Source organism: Staurois parvus, unplaced genomic scaffold (genome assembly GCF_062004578.1).
Source record: "Staurois parvus isolate SC_StPar_1 unplaced genomic scaffold, SC_StPar_1.0 ptg000053l, whole genome shotgun sequence".
NCBI lineage: Eukaryota > Metazoa > Chordata > Amphibia > Anura > Ranidae > Staurois > Staurois parvus.
In genome coordinates, this window is record NW_028317849.1 from 4,489,332 (window position 1) to 4,517,324 (window position 27,993).

The 27,993-nt window shown below is 41.5% G+C and overlaps 1 protein-coding gene across 3 annotated transcripts in view; it reads left to right on the forward strand.

The window, feature by feature from the left end:
• The window catches only part of KCNN1 (potassium calcium-activated channel subfamily N member 1), a 189,025-nt gene that overhangs the window by 12,066 nt on the left and 148,966 nt on the right, over positions 1-27,993 (forward strand). For all 3 annotated transcript variants that reach the window (XM_089667455.1, XM_089667447.1, XM_089667440.1), the window contains exons 2-3: positions 5,091-5,543; positions 15,479-15,574. In XM_089667455.1, the coding sequence (XP_089523581.1) occupies positions 5,172-5,543; positions 15,479-15,574 (468 nt within the window). In that variant the 5' untranslated portion in view covers positions 5,091-5,171. The remainder of the gene's footprint in view (positions 1-5,090; positions 5,544-15,478; positions 15,575-27,993) is intronic.

Here is a 27,993-nt window from a genome sequence, read left to right on the forward strand (position 1 = left end):
AGGCTTTGGGGGGCACAACTAAAATCTGGGGGGGCATAGCCCACCCCAACACCCCCCTAGATCCAGCCATGATTGGCACTATTTCAGCAAATGCCTCTATTAGCCCCATCCCCTCCTTCACCTGGGGGGGGGGGTGGGAATAGTTTGCCATCTTTGCCCTGGGCACTAGATGACCTTGTCCTGGGCGCTGACTATTATACAGTGGATGTGCAAGAACATTCACCTGAAAACAAACAAATTGCACAACAGACTCTTCATTCTGAACTTTCAGGATCCATGCACACTAGGTTTAAAAAAATGGCAATTCGCTTGGCAGAAAAAAAAAACATTCACAGAGAGCGTTTTGTACAATGTTTAGGCGCGTTTAGGAGAGTTTAGCATTTTTTCTGATAAAAAACTCTAATCAAAAACACAAACCAGAAGGGTTTTCTTTCCTGCCTCCAAACGCTGAGCTTAAAATATGCCTCTAATCATCCTAATGTGCATGGACACATAGGATAACATTGAGCTGTTTCTACAGGCAAAACACTAAATTCCCGTAGAAACAGCGATTTTTAAGCCACAGTCCATGGATTCTTAGTCTCCTTTTCACATTTTCGATGTAAATGCTGCATTCAGGAGGAAATCTGATTCCTATACCTCCTAGGCACATGTGATTGGATATGTTCCTAGGTACATGCCCCCTCATGTACCTTTGGAGGCAGCTTGCTTTTTGCATTGTGTGCAGAGCTACTACTTACAGTCTACCAGTCAAAATTCTTCAGAGAATGACTTGAGAGTCTCAAGACTCCTCTCTGTGGCTATTATATCCCCTTTTCCTTTCAGTGCTGCTGCTGCTACTGGATTTTTCCACAATGTCTACAAGTAACACATATAACAAAAGGCAAGCAGTAATGATAAACATTGTGTCATTGCTCTCTTATCTTCCTACCCTAGGCACTGCCTCACAAATACTTGGCAATTACGGCCCTGGATGAGATAGATGGACACAGTAAACAAAGGCAACTATCTACCTTGCTGTAATGCAGCTTTGGTGAATGAACTCCGGGTAGAAGAAAGGTTGATGCTGGCATGACAAGGAAGCTGGTTTGCAGTACTGCAGCTGCTATGGCTCTGTATATGAATAACATTACAATTGAATGACTGCGTTTCATATTTTGTGTTGCCATATACACAAGAATCTATCATCCACGTTCACCATAAATCTGGCAACGTATCTGTAGCAATACTTATATTCTCTGAATTGTAAGATATCTATTATCATCACAACCTGCAATGTTTGTACCAGCTACCAGAATAAACATTTTTCATGTTTTTGTCTATATAGCAGTGCCTGTAAAGGTGCCTATGGATGCCTATGGATGATAGGAGCTGTCTGCTGCTGATCCAACTGATTATAGCAGGATTAAATATAACATATGGCCATGGAAAGTGTGTAGATATCTGGACCTCTGCAGACACCCTTGAACCAATCTGAAGAAAACATACATGTTTATGCTATGATATTTCTAAAGAACAGTAGCGCAGTGGTCAGATCTTTTGACCGCCATCTTTTTTTGATGGCTTGCACCTTTCCATATGTATGAACAGATGCTAGTCTGCTGTATATTGTTATTATATCAAATTATTTTATGATATCTATGCACCGCCTAATTTAAAGCTTTCTCTTTTGAAAATGATGCATCTGTATAGGCAATGTAGTAGTAAAATCTATATAAAACTGTACAGGGGATGTACTACTCTGCTTTCATTTATAAGGTACACAGTGCAATAAAAAGCCAGATACGCGCGTGTGTGTGTGTGTGTGTGCGCGTGTTTGTGAACATATTTCTTTTATACATGGCACCACTGTTGTTTCATGCTGTTATCTTGGAGAGGAAGATGTCATTTGCAATCACAGGTGTGAAAAGTAGTTATCTCTTCAAAGTCAATTACTGATTTTGACACCTTACCTGCAAAAACAGCAACTAAATGCTTGATGCAGCTGTTGTCCAGAGTCTCACAGCACTGCGGAAATATACTGCAAAAGTAACCACAGTCTGTTCTCACCAGGCTATCTATCTATCTCAGTGTTTCTGAACCATTTTTTGGTCAAGGCACCCTTTAAAATTATGGAGAGTCCCGAAGCACCCTTTAAAATTATGGCCAGTCTTCAGGCACTCATTCTAAAATGTAAAATGTGAAAAACTATTCTAATAGTTTTATATAACACAGTAACATCCACACATGTAGGACACCCAACATTAGAGATTATTTATTCTTCCAAAGCAAATACACTTTTGCACACTGGTACTGACTAGTATTCCAGTGTTTCTCTTCTCCCTCATTTTTTCTCCATCACTGAGGTAATGTGACCCCAGCACTGATGGAGAGGGGCAGGGGAGGGTCAAACTAGGATGCTGTGTGGGCAGCTGACATCCTCCTTATCAACTGATGATGTCATTGGCTGTCAGACCACCAGCAGCTAGAAGATCATAATGGTGCACTATGAAAACCTATGACTTTTTGTAACTAAAAGGCAGGCTTATTCCACCCACTGGCTTGTATACAAGTTTTGGTAAATTTTTAGACATTTTGCCAAGGTACCCCTGAAAAAACCTCAAGGCACCCTGGTTGAGAAAGGCTGATCTATCTATATACCTATCTATCTATCTATCTATCTATCTATCTATCTATCTATCTATCTATCTATCTATCTTTCATAGGAGGAGATTACCCCCTGGTTTCAGTTCTGTCTAACGCTCATCAGTGACAGAAAATCTCCCAAAGGGAAACACAAACAGCAATCAAAGTTTGACAGAGAATCCAAAGCTTCCCCGCTCTATCCAATATTAAAAAATTTGGCCTGGAGTACCGCTTAAGGAAGAAACAGACACATAGGTTTAGTCTCCAAAGTGGGTGTTTTTTCCACTGCTGAAGAGGCATGCACATTTTACTAAAGGGTGTAACTAATCCAAGTAATTGATAACCATATAATTTATAAGAAATCATTTCATAGCTGGAAAGTTGCCAATTGTGGTCTTGGAAAATGTTGCAGTATATACAATTAGAAGATGGTTGTTGTAGATGCCTTGAAAGGAAAGCAAATTAACCCATCTTTCCATCTTGTCAGAAAAGTGCATCCAACTGAAGTAAAATTCTTGGAAACGTCAATACTAACTGCATTGTTCAATGCTATTGCATAGGGGTTGATTTATTAAAGGTAAATAGGCAGTTTATTTTGCAAGGGAATTTTCTCTTATCGTCGTGAATTAGGTAAAGCTCTGCTAACATCCATCATCCAATCATGTTCACAATGTTCAAGTAAAAAATTCATTTTTTTTTTTTTCTTTTCCTTACACGTGTTCGGGTGTCCTTTCCAAAGTAGATTTTCACCACAATCTCTAAGTTAAATGAAAATTCTCTTGCAAAATGAACAACCTATTTGCCTTTAGTAAGTCAACCACATAGAGTTTCTCTTTATCACACCGATCATTATTAGTCATACCTTTATACATAAGGTCATACATATCTGTAAATGTAGCAATGAAGCCAACATGCTGTTTTAGTGCAACATACTCTGAACATCACAATTAATGTGTGTCCACTTCTTTGTGTTAATTGCTAACTTCATGAACACCTAGAAACCACACACGAATTACATCAATCTGGTTTCCCCACCTCCTAGAACATTCTCTAAATTTGCCACCTTGGCATAAAGCAGGGGTCTCCAAACTTTCTAAACAAAGGGCCAATATATTATTTTTAAGACTTTAGAGGGGCTGGACTTTGGCCAATAGGAGAAGGAAATGCCCCATCATTGGTGACTGTGAGAGGAATAGTACCAAATCCTTGGTGTCAGTGAAAGCAATAGTGTCCCATCATTGGTGTCAGTGGAACAGTGTGCCATCATTGGTGTCTGTGGGAGGAATAGTGTCCCATAGCTGGTGTCACTGGCAGGAATTATGCCCCATTGTTAAAGTCATTGGAAGGAAAAGTGCTCCAAGGGCCAGATGAAGGCAAGCAAAGGGCCGCATCTGTCCTCTGGGCCACAGTTTGGAAACCACTGGCATAAAGGAATGAGCCTAGTGCACTCTTTCACACAAATGAACACATCTCAACCATCCAACACTTACTTTTACTTAACTCCCATGACCCCAAAATGTCAACTTATTCCTATATACAAGTATCTCTAGAATCACATATAATGTAGAGATATTTCCAAGCACAAATGTCTGTGAATCATTTTTTTTGTCTGCTGTAGAGTTACATTTGATTTTGATTGGGAAGACCATATTAAATTAACTGCTGTTTGTTTATATAGTTTTGTATAAGGCAGGACTGAGTTTAAGTTCTTGTATTTTTTTAGTTTTTTTGTCTTTGACCCCATGGGAAGATCTTCCCTCACTTTCTGTCTCTGTGACATAAGGACATGCTATAGGGGGAGCAGTTGTCACCATGACAAAAAGGCACGGGCAGCAATAGAACATGTCATTTTCTGCCATTGTTCAAACCCATCCCCACTTTACTAAAATGCGTTTTTTGTCGCCATTGGAGACATCTTCCAATAGGTAAATAAATAGTAATAGAACCCAAATGAGGCTTTAACTCTTCTCCAGTATGTCCACATCAAACCAAACTAAATCAAATGTTTGCTTAGAGTAGGGTTTTATTTTTCTTTTAATGTTAGTTAAAATAGAAAGAAATGCCATTCTTCGAATCTGAATTTATACTTGTTATGAGAGTAATAAGGGGGGTTGCCATTGTTGGTCTCCTAAAAATGCTATTGCCTGGTTTTAATGCAGACTTACTAGCTTCAGTACTTTCCTAAACCACTGACCAAGAACAAGTATACAGATCAAGAGAGTCACAGGGAAAACTCCGAAACTCTTATATGGAGACTTCCTGGGTCAGCAACTCAAAGTGCTTAACCAAGGAGGTCAAAATGAGAGCCATGCAACTAAAAGGAGAGGAAAGCAAAGGGAGCCTTTATGTTTAATGCAGGTTTTCTCTAACAAGTTTTATTTTACAACAGGTAAAATTAATAAGATACAATATATGCATTCTATTTGGATAATCTCTGAAGTATCTTGTCTCTTGTTTTCCTTTAGGGGAACGTTGACCTACAGTCCATCAGTCATGATGGTCCAGCAGTATCCTTCAGAAAGTCCAACCGTTTTTCGGACATAGCCATGAACAGCTGCAGATACAACGGGGGGATCCCACGACCCCTCAGCAGCCTGAGCTCCTCCAGGAGAAATCTCCATGAGGCAGACCCAGAGACCCAACCCCTGCAGACCTTACACAGTCCAGGGATTGAAGTGGTAGTAAGCAAAAATGACCCAATCAAAGCATCGCACCGCAGCCTACGAGGAGGAGATGATGGTAGCCACGGAGGTCATCGGGGCCAAAAGAAAAACCAAAACGTTGGCTACAAATTAGGTCACCGCAGAGCCCTGTTCGAGAAGAGGAAACGGCTCAGTGATTACGCACTTATATTTGGGATGTTTGGTATTGTGGTCATGGTTACCGAGACAGAGCTATCCTGGGGGGTCTACACTAAGGTAATGATGAAAACATGACTAGCTTGTAAGAAAACCCAATGTCTTTAATGACGTGGAAGGATGAGCGTGTGTGGTAACCTATAATTAGCAATCATATCTTATTTTTCTCTGATACCCAATCATATTTCATTTTCATCATTTCAATAGTTTATAGTAGCCAGAAAAATGGATGAAGATTATGACTAATTGCCTTAGGCTATTGCACATCATTGCTCATTACACTTTCAATGTATGTCATGGCATCTTCCCATAGGCACCAGTTTTTCTCTGTTATAAGCAGAGGGCAAAAGGAGCTAGGCATTGTCTTCTACTCAGACTTATCGACTTCACATCTGTCCTTTCCTATCAGTTCCAGTTGTTTTAACAAAATACACTGTCAGATTGTCAGACGGTTTCAACTGAAATCTTTTGTATTGCCTGACAACTTGTCTACATGTACTGTTTGCATAGCTTTAAACTTATATTGTGTTGCTTTGCTATTGTTAAACATACTTATTCACATCTCTCTGTTTGAGCTCCCACTGTCATTCCTTTATTCCTTTTTTAACTTTAGGATCAGTTATACAATACACCACAAAAACATATTCATTTCTGAAACAAAATTAAAATTGTACTTGATCAATGTATTTTCATAGAAGATTGAGTATTTTAGAATGTTTATCTGTCTGAGCACCAACAGCTACTAAATGCAAATAGTGATTTCATTCTAACTGCGTAATGCAAAAAAAATTTAAATCATCTGGACATAATTCCTTTCTCAGATGATACTGGCAACTTGTATGTTTTTTTTTTTGTTTCCCTATTTTAAATCTTTGGTGAATGAGTTGCAAATTATTTAAAACGGCTGTAAACCTAAGACTAGAAATATAAACAAAGCATTTCACTCTATAGTGTGTACGTGTCTCAATCCAGAGTATTGGATCCCTTCTGACAAGTTTTCCTGACACTAAAAAGGTGACAGGGGAGGGGTCTCCAGCGCACAGCTTGTGATTGACAGCCTGAGCTCTGTTCCTGTGTGCTGTGTTAAGGGTGTGTCTCTTCCTTCCAATCAGTTCTCAGAGCTCTCCTCACTGAGTTCTGCAGAGTGTCATTTCAGCTCTCCACACCCCTCGGGCAAGCTGTATAAATATTGGACTTTGAAGGGATATAGAGAAGAGATGGCTGCACAAAAACAGGTGCAACCTATGTAGAAGAATCTGTTTCGTCTCTGTGTATCACCTGAGGCCAGTCATTTTACTGGATATATGTAAGGCTTTACAAGCACTTTAAGTGTATGTCCACATGAGGGCCGTGTTTTGCCTGTGTAGGATGCACAGAATATGTAGGCAGTCCCATGCATGTCATATGGGACGCAGCAGCTGCACTTGCACAGTCGCTGCTCCAAATTTGACAGCTATGTGGGTGTAGGTATGGGCCCTTGAACACTTGGAACCCACACCTATACGCACGCACACAGGTCAAATTGGGAGCAGGGACTGTGTCCGTGCAGCTGCTGCATCCCAGTTGACATGAATGGGACTGCCTGCATGCAGATGAACAGAACACCTGTGTATCCAATGTAGCCTTCACACGGATGTATGCTTAACCACTTGCCCTCTGGAGGATTTACCCCCCTTCATGACCAGGCTATATTTTGCGTTACGGCGCTGTGTTATTTCAACTGACAATTGCGCAGTCATGCAATGCTGCATCTAAGTGAAATTTACGTCCTTTTTTTCCCATGAATTGAGCTTGCTTTTGGTGGTATTTGATCACCTGCCTTTTTTTAGTTTTTTGCATTGATCATGTGTTTTTTATTTTGTGCGCTATAGAAAAAAAAAGAGCGACAATTTTGAGAAATAAACAATATTTTTGACTTTTTGCTATTAAACATGTCCAGCAAAAAAATTTAAAAAATCAAATTTCGTCATAAATTTACACCAAAATGTATTCTGCTTTGCTAAAAAAAAAATCCCAATACGTATAAATTAATTGGTTTACGTGAAAGTTATAGCATTTACAAATGGCGGTATATATACTGGATTTTTTTTTTTTTACTAGTAATGGCGGCGATCAGCGACTTATAGCAGGACTGCGGTGAACATTCTGACACTGGGGGGAACTGACTTGGTGTCCCTGACATCCCCAGTGACATCAATACAGTGATCAGTGGTAAACAAAAGCACTGACACTGTACTAATTGCACTGGGCAGGAAGGGGTTAACATGAAGGGCAATCAAAGGGTTAACTGTGTACTAGGGGGCTGTTTCAGCATGCTTCACTGTAATCACACTGCTCTGGTGCTGTGCACAGCCACCCAGAGCAGTGTGCCTGAGCTGACAGGGAGGAACACTGTTAGTAAACAAAACAGTCCTCCTCCCCATCAGAGATCTTCAGAAATCACCGGGCACCGGCGAGTAATTACCAGCTGGGACCCAGTGATTGACAGCCACAGCCACGAATGGCGGCGTGGGTAGGGAGCGTGGGCGCCCCCTACCCAGAAATGTAAAATCATGCATATATATGTGATTTTGCACACCCATGCTGCCCTGTAGCAGTATTTCTGTTATAGGGCGGATGGGAAGCGGTTAAGTACGCCCTTGTGAACAAGACCTTAAGGTGGTTGTAAACCCTTACATATACCCAGTGTAGTGACTGGCCTCAGGTAATACAGAGATGAAACTTACATAGGTTGTACGTATCTACCTGCAGTCTTTTTTTCTCTACATCTGTTCAAAGTCCAAAATTTATAAAACTAGTCTTAGCTGTCAGAAAACAGGGGGCAGAGAGCTGAAATTACACACTGCAGAGCTCAGCAGAGAACTCTGAGAGCTGATTGAAGGAAAGGGACGCACCCCCTTCACACAGCACACAGGAACAGAGCTGAGGTTGTCAGTCACAAGATGTATGCTGGAGGTCCCTTGCCTGTCACCTTTTCTCTCTTGGTGTCAGAAAAAATGATTCATGCTGATAGCAGAGGAACAAAGCAGCAGACAGAAATAACACATAGGGGTTGATTTACTAAAACTGGAGAGTGCAAAATCTGGTGCAGCTCTGCATAGCAACAAATCCCCTTCCAGGTTTTACTGCCAAAGATTAATTGAACAAGCTGAAGTTAAAAGCTGATTGACTACCATGCAGAGCTGCTCCAGTTTTAGTAAATCAACCCCTTAGTGCTCTTAATTAAGTGAACACTACAGAGGGATATGTTTAGATCATATTCCATGTCTGAGGTTTACAACCCTTTTAAGTACATCTGTGTGAATGAGGCTTAAGGCTTCAAAACAAAGGTATTGTTGTTTTTTCAGCTATAAAAATGCTTAACATTGCTTGTAGGGAAGTTTAAAGTTTATGTAAATCCTTGCAATGAACGTCTCTTATTTACTTTTATTTGGTCTGTTAAAATTTACCACTGAAAGCATTTTGCCATATCTGTTGAGTCAGCTAGAAATCCATTGAGCTAATAACTTTCTCTTCTCGTTGGCTCTGCTGCATTGCCGTCAGTTAGTATAGTTACCTGTTCTCTCTGTGGCCTACAGAACATCCCTTGCTATGTTATGGAGAGGGGGGAGTTTTGTAGTCCTAACATACTTTCTGTCCTAGCCTGACATGGTGTCAAGGGAATTCTTTGCACGTGATTAGGTATTCTTTGCAAAGTGAAACTTCACTTCCTTTTTTTTCTTTTATGAAATCCATTACATTTTGAAATAATATCTTCTAACTATCCATCAAACTAGCTGATGATTTAACAGGTAAATTTAGCCACTTTTTATAATAATTGGTTGATATATGCTGACAATAATGAGAAGAAGGTTTACATGCTCAGAGCTTTATTCTTAGACAGCTCATGAACAGGAGGTGATCAGCACATGATCCAGCCAGGTCTGCTCATATTGAATGATGATCACATCATCTATGGGACTTATGTGACCTGTGCAGAGGCAGCAAAATGCTGGCACATGTATTAAAGCAATCTTGTTGGAAGAGTAATTTATAGGGTTCTCTTTCTGACCCCTTTCTGAAATTGCTAGTTGCCTGGCTATTTTATCACAGTGAAAATTACAGACCCAAAGAAAACATGCTGCAAACCATATCCTCTGATCGGCATACTGTTTCTAACCTGTGAATCAAACAATCTTGTGACCAGTATATCTGCATACAAGCCAGGCAATGACTATGTGCTGAAGGAGATCAGATGTAGCAGCATCTTTATTTCTTTAATAGCAGGTGTTCTTCATGTTGAAGATAAAAATTTAGCAAACAGCTTTATATATCCAGTATTTTTTATTTATAGGATGAAATTTTCCTTCAAAAATACTAGTGGGATTACATTATAAAAGCATTTACTCTTTGAGTGATTGCACAGTCCAGTGTTAAAAACCCTTCTTACAAAGGAAACTCCTGTATAGTCCACCACCTCAAAAGATTTTCAGAAAGTGATCAGTCACAACATTCTAGGTCACAAAACAAAGCATCAAAACAAAAAAAAAACTATACTAACTAACCTGTGTAAAAAAGATACATCTAATACCTATTTTCAGCCTGCTCCTGTCTGGTCACATGATCCGACTCCTCTGTGTCAGCCAGTGGCAGCTGTAGGGGAGAAGAGGGACAGTCAACAACAGTTGCAGCATGAGAGCCATTGGGTGATCTCATCACTTCTAGCTTTCACAGCCGTTGTCTGGTGCGCTCTCCATTCCCATGCAGCCACCGCTGCCTGACACAAGGGATCACTTGACTGGACTTTTTTTACACAGGTCTTAGGAGGGGGAGCGACCATTTTTAAGACTAGTTAAAGCAAAGTTCCAGTTGAATAAAAAATAAATAAAAGTCAGCAGCTATAAAAACTGTAGCTGCTGACTTTTAAAATACACACTCACCTGTCCCTCGGTCCAGCGTTGTCTTCACCACGGCTGGTTTCTTCGGCCGTCTTCACTCCCCGGCACGACCATCTTCAGTGTGAGCACCCGGCTGTGACAGCTTGAGGCTGCACAGCCGGGTTCCCACTGAGCATGCACGAGAAGCGCTGCGCTTTGTGAATGGTCCCGTAGTCTTCTGGGACCTGTCATGTGTCCCAGAAGACTACAGGGAGGGGGGGGGGGGCAACTTCCATTTCCGATCGCCTTAGGCAAGCGCACCAGAAGTCGGCACAGGTACTTGTCAAATTTGGGTACCCGCTCCCCAAAGGTCCAAATCCTTAACGGGGAGCGGGAGACAAAACATTAAACTGGAATTTGCCCTTTTGGGTGGAACTCCACTTTAAGCTTTAGCTGATATTCTACTTTACGTATGGTGGAGAATTGAACCCAAAATGGTGAGGCTCCGGGCAGACTTATGACTTGCCCACTAGCTTTAGATGCAGGTCTTGAATGGAGCTTGTCCAATCCTCACAGTACACATAACAGCAGTCCAAACCGCATCACTTCTGAAACAATAAAGCCTGTAACAATGTTTAAAAAAGATGGTGATGTGTTTTGGACATTATTGCTATATTTTAGAGAAAACTGAGAATGTATGATGCTTTTGTATTGTCTACTTTTCTGAAAAATCTGTGTGGTTCTTCAACAGTTGCTGCCTTTCTGCACTAAAACATTAAACAGTCCCTGCACTGTATGCGGGTGACTTTATAATGGTGAAGTCAGGGAGAAAAGGTTTGAAATCTCAATATGAAAGATGAGAAATAGATTGAAAAGCCTGATAATATACTGCATATGTGATATACTGTATTTTCGCTTATCAAAATTTTGTCCACAGGAGGTCTTGATGCTGGTAGCATGGTTATATCATTATTATTATATTAAGATTACAAAGCTGAATTATTTGATATTTAGCTGTTTCCAACCACAAAAACAAAGCATTGCATACGTGTATTCTGTATGTGCTGGGATTAGTGCTATTAACATATTGCAGAAACTGGTTTTCCTATCAACATTTCCTATACATACCCCATATGTTGTGGCAAGGCTGCAATTTACTTCCACTTCAGCCTTGCGATAGAAGAGATTAGCCAGTATCAGAAGAGCCATGATTTTGTCACGTTGCGTGCCATTTCTGTCAAGGAAGTTTATAGAAGAAATATTTAGACGCAAAGTAAAACATAGATACAGTATGTGCTTTCTATGTCATCAGAAATGATTCTGAAGAGGGCACCTGCAACTGAATTTTTACCTTTTATAACCAGATATTACCTTTGATCATACAATATACCCAGCTGCCGACTGCCCTATAGCAGCTTTACTGGGTGGGCGCTCTGTGCAGAATCACGTGCATATATATGTGGTTCTGCACTTCTGGGTAGGGCGCGTGAGCGCAAACTGCTGGGGCGACGCTGTGATTAGACAGAGCAGAAGCTGATCAGTGGGTGTCGGACAATAAATGACCACCGGCACCCTCTGGTCGAGGAGACCCACTGGATAGAGATCTGCGTACGTAAACAATGCAGAGTTCCATCCTGTCAGTGGGGGTGTGCTTGATTTCGTTTCCCTGCAAAAAAGGGAAGAAAATCCAACACATCCCTTAGTGAAAGGAGCACACTGTACACACAAAACACTGGATAGGCACACATTAAATCCCTTGATTTCCCTAGTTGTTTAACCCCTTCCCAGCCAGTGTCATTAGTACAGTGACAGTGCATATTTTTAGCACTGATCACTGTATTAGTGCCACTGTTTCCCACAAAAGTGTTAAAAGTGTCAGTGTCAGATTGTCTGCTGCAATGTTGCTGATCGTCACCATTACTAGTATAAAATAAATAAATAAATATTCCAGAATATATACAAACATTTGTAGACATTATAACTTTAGGGCCAACAAATCAATATACACCTATTGGGATTTTTTTTTTACAAAAATATGTAGCAGAATACATATTGGCTGAAATACGAAGAAGAAATTTGATGCTTTTTTTTTTTTTATTGGATATGTTTTATTGCAAAAAAAAAAAGTATTGTTCTTTTTCAAAATATGTGAGGAAAAAATGAGCATTGTATGACCACGCAATTGTCAGTTAAAGTAGCGCAGTGCTGTATGGCAAAAAATAGCCTGGTCATGAAGGGGGTAAATCTTCTGGAGGTCAAGTGAATACAGAACTATACTTCCAGCAAGCTTTCCTCCCCTCCCAAATGGAGTTCCTGTACCTTCACACCTTGTTTTTCATCCTCAAACCTAATTAACCACAATGTCCTGAGAATTTTTTATGTGATGGAATGGTCTCTGACAAAACCTCTTTTTCACAAGGTGTAGCAGTAGTCAAAAAAGTCAACTGCATTTTGCCAGATTCTAATTGACAGCTCACAGTGTCAGATCAGAAGTTGTGAACATGCAGTAAAATTTATGCTTTGCAAAAACTGCTTGACCTTGAATTCTTTTTTTTTTTAACATGCCTTCATGCTGTCGTTTTCATACAGACAGGAATGCAGCAATTTAGGTCACAAGTAGAAACAATGACCATTACACAGACAAGTCAACACAGTACACAGAACAGGATTCCACACTACTATAAAACATAGTACATGGAGTGGTGTTCACAAGTAACATACAGAGAAACATACAGATCCCTGCTGCAATTTTAACAAATCTTAACATAAAATAGGGATTCCAGGAGCTGCCCAACAAAGTTAAGGGCAACCTCTGGACCCTGGGGAAACAAGAACGCAAGAAAAGGAAGAAGTAGAGGGGAATTGGGAGGGGGAAAAGGGTAGACTCACTACCCCCTGTCAATATCAAACCATATTCCCATGAACAAGTAAAGATGGTCCAATAGAAACACTTGCATCGAAATTTCTCTTTTCTACCTTTCACCGAGAAAATGACACTTTCTATTGCATATATTTCAGCTATTTTAGAAAACCACAAGGAAAGAGTAGGGGGGGGGGGGTCCTATGTCCACAGAGCCAGTATACAGGCTTTGGCAGCATTCAACAAATGTATTGACATAGAGATTTTATATCTTTTCCTCAAGAGGTCAGAGTGGTGCAGTAGGTAGTTGGCTGGATCTGTCCCCAGGTAGAAGTTGGTGAGTCGTTTGATGGTCTCCCTGACTTGGGACCAGAAGCTCTCCAACCACCAGAACACATGGAGGCAGGGGCGGACTGACAACTCATGGGGCCCCCGGGCAATAGGGGATCATGGGGCCCCTGTGTCCTTGCCCAAACTCAAAAAAGCCTATGAAAAAGGTACCAGGGGCATCTCATGGGGCCCCTTACTGACCCCGGGCCCTCGGGCAGTGCCCAAGTTTCCAGATGGTCAGTCCGCCCCTGCATGGAAGATAGTACCTTCTTCCTCTTTACATCGCCAGCAGGTACTAGTCGACTCAGCGTAGAGTTTTCCCAGCAAGGCAGAGACGCTACACCTATACCATCAAGTGAGCACCTTATAGCCCAGCTCCTGGTATTTGTACGCTATAAATGAGTAATTGGTGAAATACATAATGTGGTCTCTCTGTACCGCTAAGAACTCTCTACCAAAGTCTCTCTCCCAGCTGAGCAGACAGGGGGGTGCAAAGGCGTCCGCAAGCCGGATCAATAGATTATAAGTGGTCAAAAGTGCATGTGTGCTGGGGCCAGATTCATAGCAAAAATCTTGGAAGGGAGTGTTAGGACTGGCAAAGATCCCGTGGCAAGTTACATAGTTACATATAGTTACATAGTTAGTATGGCTGAAAAAAGACAAAAGTCCATCCAGTTCAACCATTAAAAAAAAAAAATAGTTATAATCCTATACCCACAATTGATCCAGAGGAAGGCAAAAAAACCCAGCAAAGCATGATCCAATTTGCTCCTGCAGGGAAAAAAAATTCTTTCCTGATCCCCCGAGAGGCAATCGGATATTCCCTGAATCAACTTTACCTATAAATGTTAGTATCTAATTATATTCTGTGTGTCTAAGAAAGAATCCAGGCCTTTTTTAAAGCAATCCACTGAGCTGGCCAGAACCAACTCCTGAGGGAGTCTATTCCACATTCTCACAGCTCTCACTGTGAAGAAACCTTTCCGTGTTTGCAGATTAAATTTCTTTTCCTCCAGACGTAAAGAGTGCCCCCTTGTCCTCTGTGATGACCTCAGGGTGAATAACTCTACACCGAGTTCACTATATGAACCACTGATGTATTTATACATGTTCATCATAACCCCCCTTTATCTCCTCTTCTCAAGAGTGTTAAGCTGCTGAGGTAGTGGGTAAGCTACTGAAGCCGCCAGTCGTCCAGAGGGGGCAAGAATAGCAAGAGCAATGGGACTTTCAGCCACTGGCTGGTCATAAAATCCCAAAGGTGGAATGTGCCCTGAGATACTAGTTGCTTGGACTTCCCATCTGTCCAACTCAGTGTGAAAGGAAAGGTTGCATATTACTGGGTACAGCTGAGTAAGGACCGTCTCTAAGCCAGAGGTACCCCAGCAATGTTGCAATACCCCAAGAGTCGCTCCTATGAGGGGGGTGACCCCTGAGGGTTTGCAGAAGGGCAGGCTCCAGCCATGGGAGACATTGCAAAGGGATGCTTGTCTCTCAGGGTTGTTGAAGAGCTTGTGCAACACCAGAGCTTGGGTCTGCCAACAAGCATTAAGGTCCAAAGAACCCCTTTGTCAGTTCACAAAGTGGATCTGATCAAGTTTTGATTTTTTACAGACTATTTCCATGTCGTTAAATCCTCCATAATGGGAGGTTGCAATGTGTGGGCTTTTTTAACATCAGCACTACACATTTGAGTCATTCATTATCCATACACTGTTGATTACTATAGGAAGCACTCAAACTTGTCATGTAGACTCATAAAGCTGTACCATCACTGACTAGCACACGCACAATAATCTTTGTTATCTATTTATGTGTTGTCTGAGCAGTTATTAGTGTTTAATGGTATATATATATTTTTTTATATATTTTCATTAGTAATGTGTTACAGAAAATGATATCCAGGTGATGGCTGTGAATTGATCTATCCTGTGTCTTTGTTTTTGTAGGAATCCTCTTACTCATTTGCACTGAAATGCCTTATCAGCCTCTCAACTGCTATCCTGCTTGGACTCATTGTCATGTATCACGCCAGAGAGATCCAGGTACTGTCTCTTGTTAAAATTAGACCGCGTAACAGCTCTATTACTCATTTTCTCACATCTGTTGCAAAAATATAAATTCAAAGGTAATAGTGTGAAGCCATTTCTATGCATTAAATCTGTGCTATCCTACATCTTAGATTTTATATCCTGTTGGACAAATATAAAAGTAGCAATGGCATGGTTTAAAAGGCAAAAAAAAATCAGCAGTATAATATTGTTCAATATACTACAGTGGATGATAAGAGAAGGGTACGTTCAAACTACATTTTCTTTAAAGGACATACATCATAAGACCTACTGCGGATGTTTTATAACTATACTGAAAGGTGGTAGGTTTGTTTGCAATATCTGGGTATTCTTTGTATGTCCTAACTTTATAGAAATTATGTATTTTTATTACCATTGTGTGTTGTTTCTTGGTGACAGCATTAGCTTTTACCATGCACATTACCCATCTTACTTGACTGGTACCACAACTGCTGTTACAGCTCTGCACTTAGTCTCCAACTGTCTGCTACATAGATTGTTTTTTTTGGGGGGGGGGTTGGTGGTGGTGCAGTGGTGGGTTCTGCTGGAGGTGGTGGGGGTGGGTTTGATGGTGGTGAGAGCTGTATGAGAGTTTGTATATCTGCAGACTGCAGATATATGAGACTATGCATTTATATACACTTTTGCATGTTTTTGAGCATGTCTTTTTGTATACCTAGAGTCCAAAATAAGACATTTTATGGGTTACCTGAGCACAGTCCCATACAGCAATTGGGTAACATACTAAAGTATAAAAAGAGGGGAATACAGTTGTGGGCGCACAAGGTTTGTAACCAGCCTCTCATCTAGTGGCTTATCATCCATGGCTCAATGGAAAGGGGAAACCACTGTGCTCTGACCCACACCACACACATAGAACAGACAAGTCTGAAGAGCAACGACTTCACCTGTCACTGCCTGGCTCCTGAGGCTGCTCAGCTTCATGCTAAATCCAGGCAACCTGCACTGGGTCACTGCGCCCTCGCCAGGCTGCGTTGCAGTCCCACCTCTCATCTCCTGATGATCGATCAAAGCAACAACAGGATTGAGAGGCAGCGATGTTGGCCAATAAGAGTAGATGGGGAAAGAAAGAACTGCTGTCAACCCACTGTTGAGAAGAGCGATCAGGGGGCGGAGTCTGGAACGCTCATCATCCCTCCAATCATTATATATATATATCAGGGGCGGACTGACCATTTGGAAAATTGGGCACTGCCCAAGGGCCCGGGGTCAGTAGGGGGCTCCATGAGATGCCCCTGATACCTTTTTCATAGGCTTTTTTGAGTTTGGGCAGGGACCCCATGATCCCCTATTGCCCGGGGGGCCCCATGAATTGTCAGTCCGCCCCTGATATATATATATATATATATAGGGCTTTTTTTCTCATAGGTGCAGTAACTCCTCCCTTCTGAGTCACCCCTGTCTCCACCCCCTACCCACCTCTGAGTATCCTCTCTTGGTTCCAACTCTTACCCACCTCCAGGTACTGCCCCTTTTAAAGAATACCGAACCAAGTATCCTATTGTTGGGCTAAGTAATTTGGAATTTGTTAAAAAATAAAGAAGTAAAATAGATCCCCTGCAGCCAGCAACAATAGAACCTCCAGCAGCTACATTAGATCTCTAAGCCCCCCAGTAGCCAGCAATAATAGACCCCCTCCCTCAACAGTAGATCCCTCCCAGCAACAAATGACCGCCCCAGAAAGATACGTTCTCCCTTCCAGCAATAATAGATCCCCTAGGAGCCAGCAACAATAGACTCTCCAGCACACCCCAGCACCATTGCCATTATATACATTCTTTGCTGGAGGTGCCAGAACTGCGTTCCCCCAAGTTCCTCCACTGAAAAAAAGCCATATATATATATATATATATATATATATATACACACACAGACATACTATACAGCAAGGACAGGACAGCAGCACAGTGTAAGGTTTCGCAAACTGGAAGTCCCTAGAGATTCTGCCGTGATCTATCCTTCAATTGCAGGAAGCTAACTGGTAGATCATTTCCCCACTGCCAATCCTATAATTTCCGACTGCGTGCAGAGCAGTGGAGGGAAGTGCCAAGTGTCTCTGCTATTCCCCATTGGCCCCATCCCCCATGAAATGTGCCTTGCTCTCCCTCATGTAATGTGCCCTGCTCCTCTTCCCATGTACTGTTCCCTGCTCCCCCTTCCCCTCATGTAATGTGCCCTGCTCCCCTTCCCATGTACTGTTCCCTGCTCCCCCTTCCCCTCATGTAATGTGCCCTGCTCCCCTTCCCATGTACTGTTCCCTGCTCCCCATTCCCCTCATGTAATGTGCCCTGCTCCTCTTCCCATGTACTGTTCCCTGCTCCCCCTTCCCCTCATGTAATGTGCCCTGTTCCCCTTCCCATGTACTGTTCCCTGCTCCCCATTCCCCTCATGTAATGTGCCCTGCTCCCCTTCCCATGTACTGTTCCCTGCTCCCCATTCCCCTCATGTAATGTGCCCTGCTCCCCTTCCCATGTACTGTTCCCTGCTCCCCATTCCCCTCATGTAATGTGCCCTGCTCCTCTTCCCATGTACTGTTCCCTGCTCCCCCTTCCCCTCATGTAATGTGCCCTGTTCCCCTTCCCATGTACTGTTCCCTGCTCCCCCTTCCCCTCATGTAATGTGCCCTGCTCCCCTTCCCATGTACTGTTCCCTGCTCCCCCTTCCCCTCACGTAATGTGCCCTGCTCCCCTTCCCATGTACTGTTCCCTGCTCCCCCTTCCCCTCATGTAATGTGCCCTGTTCCCCTTCCCATGTACTGTTCCCTGCTCCCCCTTCCCCTCATGTAATGTGCCCTGCTCCCCTTCCCATGTACTGTTCCCTGCTCCCCCTTCCCCTCATGTAATGTGCCCTGCTCCCCTTCCCATGTACTGTTCCCTGCTCCCCCTTCCCCTCATGTAATGTGCCCTGCTCCCCTTCCCATGTACTGTTCCCTGCTCCCCCTTCCCCTCATGTAATGTGCCCTGCTCCCCTTCCCAAGTACTGTTCCCTGCTCCCCCTTCCCCTCATGTAATGTGCCCTGTTCCCCTTCCCATGTACTGTTCCCTGCTCCCCCTTCCCCTCATGTAATGTGCCCTGTTCCCCTTCCCATGTACTGTTCCCTGCTCCCCCTTCCCCTCATGTAATGTGCCCTGCTCCCCTTCCCATGTACTGTTCCCTGCTCCCCCTTCCCCTCATGTAATGTGCCCTGCTCCCCTTCCCAAGTACTGTTCCCTGCTCCCCCTTCCCCTCATGTAATGCTTTCTTTTGGTAGTATTTAATCGCCTGTGCGTTTTTTTATTTGTTTTTGCTCTATAATCAAAAAAAGACCAACAATTTTGAAAAAAAAAACTATATTTTTTAACTTTTTGCTATAAAACATATCCAGTAAAAAGTTTTAAAAAATCAAATTTGGTCATAAATTTAGGCCAAAATGTATTCTGCTACATGTCCTTGCTAAAAAAAAATCCCAATGCGTGTAAATTAATTGGTTTACGTGAAAGTTACAGCGTCTACAAATGGCGGTATATATACTGGAATTTTTTTTCATATTAGTAATGGTGGCGATCAGCGACTTATAGCGGGACTGCAGCGGGCATTCTGACACTGGGGGGACTGACTAATTGCCACTGACATCCCAATGCCACTAATACAGTGATCAGTGCTAATAAAAAGCACTGATACTGTATTAACGACACTGGGCAGGAAGAGAGTCAACATCGGGGGCGATCAAAGGGTTAACTGTGTGCTGTTTTACTATTTTGTCTGTGTTTTACTGTGTAAGTACGCTGCTTTGTATTGCTCTGCTGTGCAGAGCAAAACAAAGCAGCGTGCTGGTCCGGGGAGAGTTCTGTATTGTTTACATACAGACCTCTCCTCTGTTACTGTTCCTCGGCGATCGCCGGGTGCCGGTGGGGAATCTCCGGCCTGGGCCTGGTGATCGACAGCTGTAGCCGCCAATGGCAGCGCAGGAAAGGCGCGTCCCACCCGGAAATACAAAATCACGTGTATATATACGTGATTTCGCACAGCCCTGCCATCCTGTAGCAGTACTTCTGCTACAGGGTAGTCGGGAAGCAGTTAAAACATGAGCTTTGCAATAGCAGTATAAACAATAGTTATATTTAATAATCCAAAACAAGTTTACTGGAATAATCTCCAATTCATGTTGTGAGTTCTACCTGTCTGCTGACCATTCCTTTCCACAACTTCCTGGATTCCCAGCATACTTTGCAGCTTCTCCTCTGCTGTTTACTTTCAATATCTAAGAACTACATATTCCATGGTACCTTGCTGCTTACAGTGATTCCTGTACTAACCACCTCCTGAAACTCCTCTTCTCTGCACCTCTGTAGTTTAGAAAGCAGGCTCTGTGAAATGTGTGACACAGCAAAGCATATTCACAGTGCATATAGTGAATATGTGTCATGGAATTCAAGTAAATGTGTGGGGAGCTTCACAAAGTAAGTTTACAAACTTCAAGAACATTCATAGTAGGCTGGAAGTAACTGCAGAACTGTAGAAATGAATTTATGAATTAACATTTGGACCATCGATATGCTGTAAACACACAAAACTGTGATATATTTGTATTTGATTAAAATAGGTATGCTTGCTATTCACACCAAGCCCCCTCATGTCTGGAGCATGTTCCAAAAGCAGTTTCTTATATATGCATATATGTATTTAACCACCTCCCGTCTGGCTGTTGTATATAAACGGCCGGACGGTGGCAGTGCAGGGTCAGGTGGCCGTTTATAAACAGCCTCCCCGCCCCCTGCTTGTGTGTGCTCCCTGGGAGCGCGCAGCACCGCAATCCCATGCCCGTTGTGTCCTACGGACACAGTGGAACACAGATCGTCGTACAGGACCTCTGTGTGAGGTCCCGATCATGTGATCACTGATTGGCCAATCAGTGATCACATGCAGAGTAGTAAGCAAGATGTGACTTCTGACATCATTGCTTACTACATGTGAAATCTGTGATTGATCACAGAGGTCACATGGTACAAGGCTATTCACAACAGCTCACACAATCACAGCTTACACAGTATTTCTCAATGGCTGCAAGAATGCAGCCACAGAGAAGGAAAAATTATTGCTTTTACAGCCTTTATGGGTGTAAAAGCAATTATTATTATTATTATGCAGGATTTATATAGCGCCAACAGTTCAGTGTAAAAAAAAAAATTAAAATCTTCATCGTCCCCCACAAGTAGTACAGTGTCACCATGCTGACACTGTACTGCTAGGATGACAGTATGTAAAAAAAAAGCTCATAAATAATAAATGTAAAAAAATAAAATAAAATAAATAAATTTAAATTATAATTTTTGGTTATAAACTAGTTTGGGTTATTTTTGTTTACTAAAACGATAAAGGAATACATTTTGGGCAATATTTATAATGAAATATTATTTATTTGCAAAATTTTATAAGAAAAACACTTTTTTCAAAATGTTTGGACTTTTTCACTTATATAGCAAAACAAATAAAGATCCCAGTGGTGAATAAATCCCACCAAAATAAAGTTTTATCTGTCTCAAAAAAATGCTAAAAAATTAATATGGGTACAGTGTTGCATGACCGCACAATTGTCATTCAAAGTGTGATAGCACTGAAAGCTGAAAATTGGCCTGGACAGGAAGGGGGTGAAAGTGTCCGGACTTGAAGTGGTTAAAGAAGACATATACTTAAAGTGTTACTAAACCCACAACAGTAAAATAAGTCTGCATATTCAGTAAAGCATGCTTGTTATGAGCATTGTGGAACCTAAGGGGTTTATCCTCTGCATTGTGTAAAAAGGCTGTTGTATCCTGTCATCTCTGATCCTCCCCTTCTTTTGCTGTCCCCAATCCATCTGCCATAGAGCAATAGTGGCAAGTCTGCATATGCTCAGTTTGGTGTTCATTGGTAGAGAGGGTTTTTTTTTTTTTTTGGAAGGGTGCATGTAAACGGCACAGGGACAATCAGCGCTGTCCAGATAGAGGGTCAGGGGTCATGCAGCCTCATAGGACAGTCAGAGGAGGATGAAAACTCCTCCTCCAGTATATACTGCTGATAAGAAAAGGTATTTAGCAGTTTATATTTACTAAAATAATTGAGAGACCAGGCAGAGTGAATGCAGGGTCCTGGGTTTAGTAACACTTTAACCGCTTCCCAACCACCCTATAGCAGAACTACTGCTACAGAATGTCAGGGCTGCCCAAAATCACACACACACACATAGAGTGTATATATATATATATATATATATATATATATATATTATATATGTGTGATTTTACATTTCTGGGTAGGGGGTGCACCACCATTGGCGGCTACAGCTGTCGATGACGGGGTCCCAGCCTTAGATTCCCTGCCAGCTCCAGTGAAAGGGGAGAGGTCTGTATGTAAACAACACAGATCTCTCCACTGTCAGCACAAACAGGCTGCTTTGTATTGCTCTGCACAGCAGAGAAATACACAGTAGCATGTTTCCCTAGTAAAACACACAGAACACACTTAGTATAACACCACACAGGACACAGTTAATCCTTTGATCGCCCCAGATGTTAACCCCTTCCTGCCCAGTGTCATTAGTACAGTCAGTGCTTTTTATTAGCACTGATCACTGTATTAGTGTCACTGGGGATGTCAGTGGCAGTTAGTCAGTTGCCCCCAGTGTCTGAATGCCCAACGCTGTCCCGTTATAAGTCACTGATTGCCGCCATTACTAGTATAATAAAAAAATTCCAGTATATATACTGCCATTTGTAGATGCTATAACTTTCACATAAACCAATTAATTTACACATATTTGGATTTTTTTCAGCCAAGACATGTAGCAGAATACATTTTGAACTAAATTTATGACGAAATTTGACTTTTTAAATTGTTTACCTGGATATGTTTGATAGCAAAAAGTCAAGAATATTTTGCTTACAGCACAAAAAATAAAAAAATGCAGAGGAGATCAAATACCACCGATAGAAAGCTCTATTTGTGGGAAAAAAGGACATAAATTTCATTTGGGTGCAGTGTTACATGACCATGCAATTGTCAGTTAAAGTAACGCAGCTCCCTATCGCAAAAAATGGCCTGGTCAGGAAGGGGGGGGGGGGGGGGGAATCCTCTGAAGGGCAAGTGGTGAACGTCTATAGTATAGGTGTCTAGCAGGGATTTATTAGCACATTTTATTGTGACAAATAAAATCAGTAAAAATGGACCTTTAGCATATAATTTCTGAATAGAAGCAGCAGAGCACTTTCTTCACACGTGACAGTGCATAGGTACACACTGTTCTTCTAGCCTCACAGGAGCCTATTAGGAGATTGATATGCATTGCCTGCCCACCTCTGCTTTTGATTATTGGATTACATTAATGGTTTTTATCAGAGAGCGAGGTGTAGGAACAGGAAGAGCTATTCCACAGGGATACTGTGCAATGGATGAAAACCTGAGCCTGAGCAAATGAACAGCTGCAGAATGCCTACTAGAAGTGCTTTATCGGTCACAACTGATATTTCTCATACCATTTGAGCCCTGGTTTCACACTGATGCTGTGCGGAATTCGCAGTGTTTTTAGTGTGAACCGATGCGGGTGTGTATGTTAAGTTAACAACACCCGACATCGGTCCACAAAACGCGGTGCGATGTGCAGATTCGGATCGCATAAGTGTGAATACCTATGCGATCCGATTCTAGTATGGACCAAAAAAGGGTCCTGCACATTTTTGGTGTGAGTGTGGGTGCGGTTACTGTGCAAATCACATCGGATTTACCGCACTGCTGTAGTGTGAACCTAGGCTTAATGATATGGTGGCCTAGGTCTAGGTCTGCTAAAGGCTGGTATTTTTTTTACCTAAAATGAAAAAAGAGCTTTATACTTATCTGCTCTGGGCAAGCAAATTTTACAGAGTGGTCCCTTCCTCTTCTGGAGTCCCCTGCTGGCGTTGTCTGCTCCCTCTCACCTGAGTGTGCCTCCATAGTAAGCTGTGCACTATGGGGGTATACATGCGTGAGCACTCCTGAGCCTGGCTGTGTGCATCCATAGACACACACAGTGCAAGTCATTTATGCCCCCAGCTCTATCCTTACTGGATTTGATTGACAGCAGTAGAAGCCAATGGCTCCCGATGCTATCAGTCCATTCTCTGAGAGCTAGGAGAAAGACCAGCACTTCTGAAGATAGGCACAGTGCTGGATCAAGAGGTTATTTACCTTAATGCAATCCCTCCCCCTGCAGTCTTTTGGGACACTTCACATGCTGGACCATTCAGGAGGCGCAGCGTGACTCGCGCATGCGCAGTGGGCACCCAGCTGTGAAGCCACAATCTGTCACAGCCAGGGTGCCCACACTGAAGATGACGCTGCCAGAAGGAGAAGAGGGAGAGAAGGGACAGCACGGGTAAACCCATCGCTGGATCCTGGTACAGGTGAGTGTGCATTTATTAAAAGTCAGCAGCTACAGCTTTTGTTGCTGCGGACTTTTAATAAACACAAAAATGACTGGAACTCCTCTTTAAGAAAAAAAAAAATAAGAAAAGGCTTTTTCTTATTTTTTTTTTCAGCAGCTTAGTAGATGCCCCCTACTTATTCTTATGTGATAGTGCTGTGTTAATTCTGACATCAAATTTGTATTTAGTTTTAGTCATAGTCTTTTGACTAAAATGCTATTTTAGCCTTAGTTGTATTTTGTTTTGTTTTAGTCGTATTTTAGTCATCTGATTTGTTTGTTTTAGTTGTATTTTACTCATCTGATTTGTTTGTTTTAGTTGTATTTTAGTCATCTGATTTGTTTTATTTTAGTTGTATTTTAGTTATCTGAATTGTTTGTTTTAGTTGTATTTTAGTCATCTGATTGGTTTGTTTTAGTTGTATTTTAGTCATCTGAATTGTTTGTTTTAGTCTTATTTTAGCCAACTAAAAATAGTTTTCATTTAATCGACAAAAATATTTTTGTCAACAAAATTAACACTGGGTTTGACCCCTTCCTGTCCAGCCCTGGCTTTCATTTAACAGGGTCTTTATGCCCAGGGGGAAGGAAGGACTGCCCAATCAAATGACTACTGTGGTTGGCTGTCACAGAGGTCACAGGAAGCTGATCCAGTCGGCTGTATATCATTGAGACTGGGAGCTGTCTATGACAGCTTGGTCACTGTGCTTAAGAGTGCACTCTCACTATTAGACACTATAGGGAGGTTTACTAAAACTGGAGAATGCAAAATCTGGTGCAGTTATGCATGGTAGCCAATTAGCTTCTAACTTCAGCTTGTTCAATTAAGCTTTGACGCAAAAAAAACAAAACTGGAAGCTGTTTGGTGTCTATGCAGAGTTTTAGTAAAACAACCCCTATGAGACACGTCACATGTCCCAGGAGGTGCCATGTCTTGTGGCTGCCAGCGGTGAGCGGGTGGCCAAGCCAGCGTATTTTTTTTTTGCGAGAATTAAGGAAGTGGGAGCAGGTACCTGTCACAAAAAGGTACACTCTCTCTAAAAAAAAAAAAAGAAGTCTGCAAAGTGGTTAGAATGGAGGAAGGGGATTTTACATTTATTTCATAAAAAATTTTTTTTTACACTGTCTTTCATTTTTTTTGTATCACTTTTATTGCTGCTGGAATGTAAACATGCCTTGCGGTAATAGTGGAGAGATCTGGGGTAGGTAAGACCCCACATCTCTCCTCTACAATGGAAAGCATTAAGTCAACAACAAAAGAAAATCAACCTAATGCTTTCCAAAAAAATGGCTTTGTTTAAATCAAGCCAGAACCAGAAGTGACATCATGAGGTCGCCCCGGTCCTCCTAGACCATGGAGATTAGCAGATGCCATCTTTCCTCAGCTAATCTCTGTGGTCAGCTGTTGCAACTGCTGGATCGGTTCCCGGGCTCATTGATCATCCAAGTAAACCCAAGAACCATTGGAAAGTGATGGGGGGGACCATTCCCTCTGCTTCTACAAGTGATCCAGCAGCTAATCAGCCACTCGGATCACTTTTAGCGGTTAGAGAATCACTGGCTGAAAAAAACAATACTGGGGTTATGGCATATTGTTGCAATCATAACCCTGGTATTCCACTTGAAAACCATGACATATTTTTCCAGTTAGGTGGTCTTATACAAACATTGTGTGGCCAGATTGTTACATGTATGGTGAACCTAACATTGAGAACGCCTGAAAAGGACATACTGTATAGCACATGTTTGTGCTATACAGTATCATCCAAGTAAACCCAAGAACCATTGGAAAGTGATGGGGGGGAACCATTCCCTCTGCTTCTACAAGTGATCCAGCAGCTAATCAGCCACTCGGATCACTTTTAGCGGTTAGAGAATCACTGGCTGAAAAAAACAATACTGGGGTTATGGCATATTGTTGCAATCATAACCCTGGTATTCCACTTGAAAACCATGACATATTTTTCCAGTTAGGTGGTCTTATACAAACATTGTGTGGCCAGATTGTTACATGTATGGTGAACCTAACATTGAGAACGCCTGAAAAGGACATACTGTATAGCACGTGACTGAGGGTATGAGTGAAAAAAAGTTTGGAGATCCTAATCATGAAAGTGTTGTGTGTGTCATGCCAAATTATGGCCCAAGTTGGACACTAAAATATACTTAGATCTAGAACAGCGGTCTCCAAACTGCATCCCGGGGGCCAGATGTAGCCGTTGCTTGCTTTATCTGGCCCTTGGGGCAGTATTCCACCAACTGACACCAATGATGTGGCACTATTCCTGCTAATGATACCATCAATGGGGCACAATTCTTCTCATTGATATCAACAATGGGGCACTATTCCTCTGATTACATCCACTAATGGGGCACTGATGCCAGGCATTTTATACTCTGCTCTGGCCCCCCTAAAGCCTAAAGGACAGTAATCTGGCCATTTGCTTAGAAAGTTTGGAGACCCCTGATCTAGAAAATACTCTATTAGAACAAGAAAAAAATGTATTGTATGTAATATAAAAGAAAAAATTCCAGCAAAAAGACCTAGTGAAATGTTTCTGTGAATGTAGCACCAGAAGACAGTAAAGGTGGCATGTGTGCTATTACACACCGAAAGGTGACACATTCAAACAGGAAAAACAAGAAATACACCCACAGCCCCGAGTGACCTTGTCATTTGATAGCCCATCTATGCTCTCCCATCCGCTTCCCCACCTGTCAGGTTTCTGTCCACACTGAGAACACCAGCAAACCACTTTTAATTATAATCTCTTTGCTGTACACCTTCCTGCTAACATGGAAAGAAGAGATCATGCATAATCAAATTATGTCTTATGGTTCTCTTTGGCTACGCTATTACCACTTCAAAGGGGTAGGTGCAGAATAAATCCATCTGAAAGGTTTCCTTTATACAATCAAGAAAAATAAATGGAAATAAAGAAATGCTTCTTGCTGCTTTACAGTGACTCATATTCTCTATGTTGAATGCAATTTGTACTACATTGTTAGACATGTTTGAAAAAAGTTATTTGCAGCTTTTACATTATGTTACTTTCTCCTAGACATAAACGAGCAGTTAACGATCATTGCAGTGCTTGCAATCCATCCAAACTGTATTAATTTCTGCAATTTATACAGCCTATCAGACAGCACAGCCTGGAGACCTGACTTTTCTCTACTGTATATAATTAATACAAATAGGTCTTGTCCCTGCCCGCAGCCTGTGATTGGGCAAGTGGTGGAGAGGCTGCAGACTGATGAGTTAATCTCTCTCACTACCAAATAGAAGAAAAATATATTTGAATTATATTTTTAAAATATTCTTCCCAAATATATCAACATATATTTGAAATGATACAATTTTGGCCATATTCAATATATTTCAAAATATATTTCAATAAATATATATATATATATATATATATATATATATATATATACTGCATGTTGAAATGCATTTTAATTACAAAATAGCTGAAAAATATTTTTAAAAATACATTTCAAATATATTGTATGTCTTTCAAAGTACAAATCTACATTTTTGGAATGCATTTACACATATATGTAAAAATATATGTTCAAATGACTTTTTTACATGTTAAAAACAAATCAGAAGAATATATTTAAAAAATATATATTATAAAAAACGCATTTCAACGTGCAGTGTGTGTGTGTATGTATATATATATATATATAGAATATGGCCAACATTGTAGCATTTCAAATATATGTCAATATATTTGAGAAGAATATTTTAAAATATATTTCAGATATATTTTTCTTCCATGTGAGTATGTTCACTTCTCCTGTCAGCATGTTCCTTGTTAACACATGAGTGCTGCAGCACAAACTCTAAGTTAATGTTATATACTTGCACAAGTTGCTTTTAGTTGCTTTTTTTCAATTAGCACCATTTTTGCTGGAATTGGATGGTTTTATGAGCCTAGAGTTCAACTTT